Source organism: Bolinopsis microptera, chromosome 8 (genome assembly GCF_026151205.1).
Source record: "Bolinopsis microptera isolate Bmic1 chromosome 8, MBARI_Bmic_1.0, whole genome shotgun sequence".
In the NCBI taxonomy this organism is placed as follows: domain Eukaryota; kingdom Metazoa; phylum Ctenophora; class Tentaculata; order Lobata; family Bolinopsidae; genus Bolinopsis; species Bolinopsis microptera.
Window position 1 is genome coordinate 13,993,934 of NC_087079.1, and position 8,741 is coordinate 14,002,674.

At 40.0% G+C, this 8,741-nt stretch overlaps 1 protein-coding gene across 1 annotated transcript; it reads left to right on the forward strand.

Annotated features, from left to right (window-relative positions):
• Positions 1-1,253: 1,253 nt before the first annotated feature.
• Positions 1,254-2,979, forward strand: LOC134820043 (uncharacterized). Its single transcript, XM_063830229.1, has one exon. It carries the CDS (start codon positions 1,262-1,264, stop codon positions 2,621-2,623), a length of 1,362 nt encoding a protein of 453 aa, XP_063686299.1. The 5' UTR covers positions 1,254-1,261; the 3' UTR covers positions 2,624-2,979.
• The last annotated feature ends 5,762 nt before the right edge of the window (positions 2,980-8,741 follow it).

Genomic DNA, 8,741 nt, shown 5'->3' on the forward strand with positions numbered 1-8,741 from the left:
AGCCTTTGAAAGTTAGTCTCAACTTAACTTATAATCCTCCAGAGAGTATAGGAGACCGACAGAGTTTGTTATCTTTCACTACTCCCGAAATTTCACCGCTGTGGCCAATAAAGTAGTACTAGTGACAGTACAGAGCTTGATTATTTTTAATTGGACGTGTCCAAAATCATTTTTTAAAGCAGGTCATGATCGAATACTGGTGTTCATTAATTCTTTGATGAATCATATTTATAACTTACTGTATTGATAAGTTGATAGTAAATCGATAAATTCATAATTTAGGAAAATACGTGAAAAATAATTTGGGGCAAAATAATAATGCAGGTGACCTAAATTTTGGTAGTCCGAAAATATGGTGATTTTTCGAAAAACCACCGACTTTCGTACCATTTAAATGTCTCGTAAGGTATTCCGATCATTTTGAGCCGATAAAAATTGGTGATTAGCTAATTGGTAATTATCCAATTAACTGATTGTCCGATCCAGTCTTGAATCCGATTCAATAACTTATTCAGGCTTCATTGCAGCATTTTTTGCAAAACGTGCGCCAGATTTTAGATCTAATCTTCTTCAAACTTTGGTTGATCCACATGATTGTCCAGTTTAATAAGACAATAAAGAACATTCACGGTCCAAGTCTCATAGACAATAATACTTTGCTTCCAGAAGATTCCAGAATTACACACATATAATCTCTGATACACGTATCAATTTATAACCAAAATATCTAGTCATGACTAAAGTGACACAATTTGAATCTGGTTGAGATTATCATCATCATTGATGAGTTGGTCGTTAGCAGCAACGTTACTCCCTCTCTTGTTTTGTATTTAATATCAAATATCTAATATCCATCTTATTCTTCTTGTTATTGTACGCAGCAGTTCTCACTACCCAAGAAAGAAAAATACCAACTTTTTGAATGGACAAATTGTGTCAAAAGGCTCGCAAATTTTATAGGTGTATTTATTTGCCAACATGGGGCCGGCCCAAGATTCCACTCGTTCGTCTGGTTGGAAATATTCGATTTCATCATCGTGGACTCCATGATGATGAAATCATATCCATGGAACATTGTTTTGAAAACACATTCTTGATACTACAGGCTACAGTTTATTTAAGAAGCTTTTAGATAACGTCATGACGTGTCAGTCGTGTAATTATATAATATTTTGTATTGATTCCCTGACTACCAAGTTATATTTGACAACAAAAGCTTTACTTTTCTTATAAAACTCAACCCCTACAGCTAAAGACGACCATGGACCTCTCTGACTCCCTAACAAACTCAACGGACACAGCATTCCTGATTTTTTGTGGAGTCCTTGTTCTCAGCATGCAGCTGGGATTCTCTCTTCTTGAGATTGGCAGTGTCTCTAGGAGAAATACGAATAACATCATCTTTCAAAATCTCATGGATGCATCTGTAGGGGGTGTATCCTTCTATATCTTCGGATACGCCTTCGCATTCGGTAAAGGCTCACCATTTATAGGTTTCTCCGACTTTGCTATCTCCGGGCTATCCACCAGCCAGGACTATGCATTCTGGTTCCTTCAGTTCGCATTCGCTGCTACAGCTTCCTCGATAGTGGTGGGTGCCATTGCAGAGCGGACCAAGTTGGCATCTTACTTTGTATTTTCAATGGCACTCACGGGCCTGGTATACCCGGTGGTTGTTCATTGGGTGTGGTCTGGAACAGGGTGGGCTTCGACTGCTCTACCTGCAGCCTCTCGGCTCTTTGGGGTCGGAGCTATAGATTTTGCTGGTTCCACTGTGGTGCACTCTGTTGGAGGTCTGACAGCCTTGATAGCTTGCATTCTCCTGGGAGCAAGAAAAGGCAGGTTTGAAGAAGATGGACATGTGAACCACCTTTCACAGCAAAGTACTCTCCTTCAGACTACAGGAACTCTGGTCCTCTGGATTGGATGGTACGGGTTTAACACCGGCTCAGCCTTGTCGATTAAAGGAAACATGGCCGTTATCTGTGGCAACGTGGTGGTCAATATGACGATAAGTGCTGCCACTGCTGGGTTGACAAGTGCAGCCCTGAGTCGCTTCTTCAATGGATCCTTAGATGTTCCTGTCGTCAACAATGGTATTCTCACCGGCCTAGTCTCCGTTACCGCTGGATGTGGGGTTGTAAATGCCTACACCTCTCTTATAATCGGCTTCGGTGGTGCCGTCTTTTACTTCAGTGCCTGCAAGCTCCTCCTCTGGTTCAAGATAGATGATGCCGTTGAAGCAGTTCCAGTTCACTTAGCCGGTGGAGTTTGGGGCACCTTAGCAGTGGGTTTCTTTGCTGTTCCCGAGCATGTAGAAACATTGTACGGTACAGCAAGTTGTGGAATACTCTACAGATCTCACTGTGACCCAGGCAATGCAGAGAAACAACTTGCTGCTCAGGTTGTGGTAATACTAGCTAACCTAGCGTGGTCCGGGGTGATGGCTACGTTGGTATTCGGAGGGTTGAAGCTGGCTGGCTGGTTACGAGTAGATGAGGAGAGTGAGAGGGTGGGTCTAGATACTGCGTATCATGGTGGTGACGCTTATGAAGTTGACGTGATCACACCTAAAGCTCTTCCAGCAAAGGAAGGAACTGAGATGACAGATAATTTGATATAATGAAGGACACAATTAAAAAACCGATTGGATACCTGATATATACCTGGTATCTAGCTCGGACGATGTCTACTCTGACGAAAGCACTATTCTCATTTAGGGTTCCCTGACGCACTGCACGGTCTCTCAGCTCTCTGACTCCCATTTCTGCTGCTTCTATTGCGTCCTTATCATCAACACTCAGCTCCGTGATACCTCCTAGCACTGTGATGGGGACAGTTTAGATTAAATTCTACATATTCATTGCATGATCTCAACCATGTACAGTGGGGACAGTGTAGATTTTAGATGTTCATTGCATGATCTCAACTATGTATTATCTTGTTATGTTTTTGGCTAAATCACTCGTAGTTTAAAAATGTTGGTAGAAATGTTTATTATTGCTTTAGTGAAGAAGTGGTGAATTGAAACTGGAAAGCTCACATGAATCTAAGCTTTATAATGGTGATTATAGAAATGATCACAGAGGCAACATATACGTTCTTTTTGTGAGCGTAATTGAGCCAGAGTGTTCAATATGGTAACTTTACAACATTAGATTCAGCTACACACTGTGTTTGTAAGCTAAAATTCCCTCAAACTATAATATCATGTAACTATCTTACTATATATAAAGCGAGACGATATATATATATTTATTTATCCGCACCATTTTACTGACACCACGGCATCAACTTTAACACGGGTTTCCGCAAAAACCGTACAAGATATAAAACTGAAACTTTTTTAACTGATTCAAATGCTTTAATGGCCTTCAAATCAGCATGAAAAAATCGAAAATTGGCCAAGGAATAAGAATTTTAGTACCCAAAATTTGGACCCCCAAGTGGTGTCAAAAACGCGAATTAAATAGGTAATAATTATTTTCACTGGGAGACTTTAGGGTAGGAAACTGATCCGGCCACCAAAGAGCCTTGACACCAGTCTTAAAGGTTTGACGGGTTCCTGCTAGTAACTATAATACATATAAACGTGCAGCTAAAGTGACTCAATTTCAATATATTGAGTATTCAGTATTGTAACTTTACAGCATTGTATTTCAACACATTGTGTGTAAGTTAAAATTCCTGGAAATTATAAACTTATCATCTAACTATATCTATAAATATAACTATGATACATCTTAACATGGCTAAAGACAAATGCAAAGTGACTCAATTTCGATCTTTTGTGTTTGAGTATTCAATATATTGTAAGCTTAGATTCCTGGAAACTGTAAGTATAATATCATCTGACTGTAACTGTAACTATAATATTAATATACTAGTGTAACCCGGCCTTCGGCCGGGATTTCACTGCCGCAGTTAAAAAGGGTAGGAGCATTTACCCGTTGAGTCAAAACCCGCATTAGGTAAGCAATTCTATTCGGAGTGCCCTCACGTATCCAATGGTATCTTAAACAATAGTAATAGTATCTTAAACAATAATCAATAGAAATTAACCCTTTACACCACACCCGCCTATCATATTTGTGAACACGCATAACATTGTCGTATGAAAGTATGAACTCTCTCTCTGCAGTCCAAACAGTGCCCCCTCCCCTAATTAGATTATAGTATAGACAGCGAATCGTATCCAGGTAACTCAATTACACTAATTATGCAGCTACATATGCGAGCCCCGTAACTCTTACCGTTCTGCTCAAGCCATTTTATGTAACATTTGTGGTGCAAAACCATCAATTAAACCACTTACCAACGACAGATTTAAAAAACCTTTATCATTTAACTTCGTCAGAGTTTTGTCGGCACTTTACCGAAAAAATCAGTCCCGCAACTCTTACCGTTTTCTTGATTAAGCCGCTCGGAAATTACAAACAGACAGACAGACAGACAGACAGACAGACAGAAAACACACATTCTGGGATTATTAGTTAGATCTATTATCTAATCGTGGCTAAACTTATGTAACTGGTATAACTCAATTTAAATCTCTTGAGGGTCAGCTTCCAGTTCCAGTTTTATGAGTTTTTCATTTGCCGTTTTGCCAAGATTCCCCTTTTTATTTTAACAAGAATTACGCCCGTTTTTTCGTTGTAGCGGACGCTAAATTTCTGTTCACCTCTTACTGGGCCGCGCTCAGCAAGGTTGTTAAATACGTATTAGGATGGAATACGTATTGAAATACGAATACGTATTAATCCTCGAAAATTGACGTATTACGAAAACGTCAAAATCATTAAATATGTCTTAATATGTAATTGATAATTTCGCAAAAAATATTAGCTTATCGGATTATCCATGAAATTTGATTACAAATTTAAGTTATCATGTACTCCTTAACTGCACTCCTTTAATGCATGATCAATGATGAGGGTGGCGCGCAGCTGTATACTTGTATAATGTTTAATTTTGACAAATCAGCGTATTACGGCGTATTATGGCGTATTCGTGGACGTATTTAACAATCCATAGAAATTACCGTATTACGGCGTGCGGCGTATTACGACGTATTCTTTATTAGAACCGAATACGTCGTATTATTTTACGAAAATTTGACGTATTTAACAACCTTGGATGGCGCTCATATCAGCTTGTCATTCCGCCGAATCTCTATGAACACGATAGCCTGAGGTCCCCAGGTAATTCACCTCAAGCTCTGGTCAGTTAACTTGTTGCTTGTGATCCGATTCAATTGACGTAGAACTTAACTCAAACTGTTATCTGTAATTTAAGAAATTGGAAGCAAAAACGAACTTTGTCTTCACTCATTTTCTACACATTACACGTGTCACGTACAAATTGGGCTTCTTTTACTGGGCCGCGCTCACCCAGAAAACTTTACTGGTATGGGCCGAACTTCGAAAATAAAAGAGATACTGATATAGAAACGTCTGGTTTCAACAAAATGTTCGTTTCGTAAATCTATGTCTATAGTGCACAGACAAAAAACAAATTTTGTGTCTTAATGAAGAACTCGTATCTATCTTCCAAAACATTGCCGATGTAATTCTTCCGACAAAGGGTCCGAGGAACAATCCAGATAGGAAAATGGCGGGCGGAAAAAGAAGACAAAGGATAAAGCCCAAAGCTCCGTGGTTTGATGTCAGTAGCATAAATGTTGCATAAATGGCAAGCGGGAGTTGAACAGACTGTCCAAAAGTTACGGCAAAAATCCTACGAATCAAAAACTCAGACACTCTTACTATGAAAGTCGACGATCATAACAGAAACTTATCACGAAATCCTCTCCGAACCTCCACGTGGTGTGGCCTCGTTGGCACTAACGGGTGGTGTGCTCTCTTGTTGAATGTTGAGTACAAAGGTTGGGACTTGCCAACTCATAGTTCCCATAGGAACCAGGAAGTCAACACTAACAGCTACCAAGAACCAGGGAATTTCTCTTTCAGATATTGCAGGTTACAAGATAGTACACACACAAATGACGATACGTTAGACACAGATACCTAGCTCTAGGAGCTATTAAATCACCAGGAAATTCTCTTTCAGCTTTCAGGTCCCATCGAAGTCACCCACCACAGAGCTAGGGATTCCAATTCGCTCATCCTGACTACAAGTACAAGGACACACTGATTATGAGTAGTCTTGGCACTTCTCCCTCCAGTAACCACTTTTCAGGTCTTTTCAGTTAAGACAGCTAATGCGTAAGGGCTGACATACGCTTGACACAGGCTCGTGATAAGACAGAATTAGGGATTTCAACTCTGACTACGAGGACATACTGATAGCAAGAATTCCTGGCACTTCTTCCTCCAGTAACCACTTTTCAGGGAACCGGGTTAGCTTTGCCACACTCTTTATTGAAGTGTGACTGGACGCTCTACAATCATCTAGTAGCAGAAGAGTTTGACTGACAGCCTTGCTGGTTCTATTCAGTTTCTACAGCGGAAGTTCTCAACACTCGAAACAGTTCATCTCGGACATCCTGCAGAGATGCTTTATCACAGCCTGCCCCATTACACGGGGAACCCTTAGATCTACAGTACCCTGGTGGACAGCATAGCTCACTAAAGCATAGTGGACCTCTTTAGTTCTGAGACGCAAAGCTAACCGGACCAGGAATACACATCACTGCAATGCTTAGGGGATGCAAATAAGACATACATCGTTTAACGATTTAGGCCACACTCAGTGACAAAGGAACATTCCACTTGAGATGTTCCTCCACAAATATAAATACAGGAACTTTAATTTTTCTGGAACTCACATCAGATGGCTAACATGGTCGCTTTCAGAATAGGTCACAGCCCACTAGTTTATTTTCAGAACGTGGCAAACAACGTCAACTTCGAGACGCAAGATTGTGAACACTTTTCAGGAGAAGCAGAAACATCCCAGCACCTCCTCTGCAAGTGCATCCAGATCATGACGTTCAGAATGAGGATAATTGGTAAACTCTACCTTAACAACAGTAAACTACAATCATATCTTCAAATTTGTGGAACAGTCGACAAGACTGGATAGGGAAAACCCTTTTGGGTAACCTCCTAGGATTCTTCACCAGGAACGTTCGCTACATCCCATACTGGGAACTCAACCTAGGCCCATCTCCGCATAGAGACATATCTCCCAGGCTTTGAGCTTGCTCGGAAGTCCCTTGTCTGCCCGCAGAAGTACTACAACGGAAGTGGGTTTGCTCTGAGACAGGTAGTGACAGCTTCAAGACTCCAGGGGTCTGTTGCATTGATATTTATTATTTTATGATTTCGTATATACTTTGGGAGTCCTGGCGTGCAGCTAGCAGGAGTTGCATTCTGTGGGCACGGTGATAAGGCCTCCATCTTTTTAGTAAGAGGCCAGAAACCGTTGACCAGAACAGAGAGAGAGAGAGAGAGAGAGAGAGAGAGAACAGAAACTTATAAAACCATATCTCTGAACTTAAACTAGATAATGGGTTTTACCCATTTTTACCCGCATGACATAGGGTTAAAATTCTCCCCTACATCTACTTCTAGCGAGTAATCAGTGAAAAACTGTATCAATCACGTGATATGACATAAAAAGAAGTTGGTCTCATTTCTCGAGATTTAGTCCAGGGTTGAAATCCATGGGAAATACAACCTCCACGCCCCACTAATTATACAATCTAGATCTATAAAACGAAGTACGAGTTTCCGGTACGGCACCTTTGCAGCTGAACCACATTGTGATAATTTCACGCTAATAAGTAGACATGATTCTTCACATATTCTTCTGCAAGATGTTAATTGAACAAAGATATGAGAGTTGAAGATAAGATCTTTGGTACAATTCAGCACCCAGTAAGATAACATGTTCTTTGAACTTGTATTAACTTGTATTAATACTTATTGATTGTTTCTCGGAATCTTGAGACTTCATGCTGGAAAAACACGCACAATAAAAATACAGATTCACGTATTCTAAATCCCGGTATCTCGTTCTCCGTTTTATAGATCTATATTTTAGAGTTCATTGTATTTACCACAGATTTCATCCCTTCTACAAAATCAAGGGAAAAAAGCGAATGATCGACAGTGTTCAAATCATGATGTTATAGTTGCCCTAAGGGCTACTATTATAACAGGTCAATGCGATACTGACGGAGACATCGAGTTGTTTCAACGGGTTTTCTTTACGCGACTCTTACGTGGAAAAACACGCACAATAAAAATAAAGACTCATCGTCACGTACTACTATAGTTTAACTTTAATATAATACCGGCTTACGAGCATTCAGTACAGATACAGATACAGTACAGATACAGATAATGAATACGACGACCAGTTTCACTTTATCAACGTCATGAGACACGTTTTATTTTTCTCTTTCGTCGTGATTATCGACGACATTTAGCTTCTTTCTTCTTTCGGACTTCGTTTTTAGACTGAACTGAACTGTAGTTTAAAGGACCAGTTAACCGAAAAAAAAGTTATCCTCATATTTTGACAGATTGTGACAAATAGCAAACTATAAAGCAACGAGTCGAAATTCCTAAATCTCTAACTGCTCTCTAACGCGTGTAAATAGCGTTTGTATTATTTTGGCGATGACGTCATAATAAAGTCCCTTGCGCGCGCAGAAGAGCTCGTGAGACTGTATTTTACAGGTAGAAAATGGACGTAATACAATGTTTTTCCCCGAATAACTCGAAAAGTAAGTAATTTAGGGTACATGTTGCTTCATAAGTTGTATACTACTA

Excerpts from the sequence above, each read along its gene's own strand:
- LOC134820043 (XM_063830229.1), top strand. The coding sequence starts at position 1,262 with ATGGACCTCTCTGACTCCCTAACAAACTCAACGGACACAGCATTCCTG.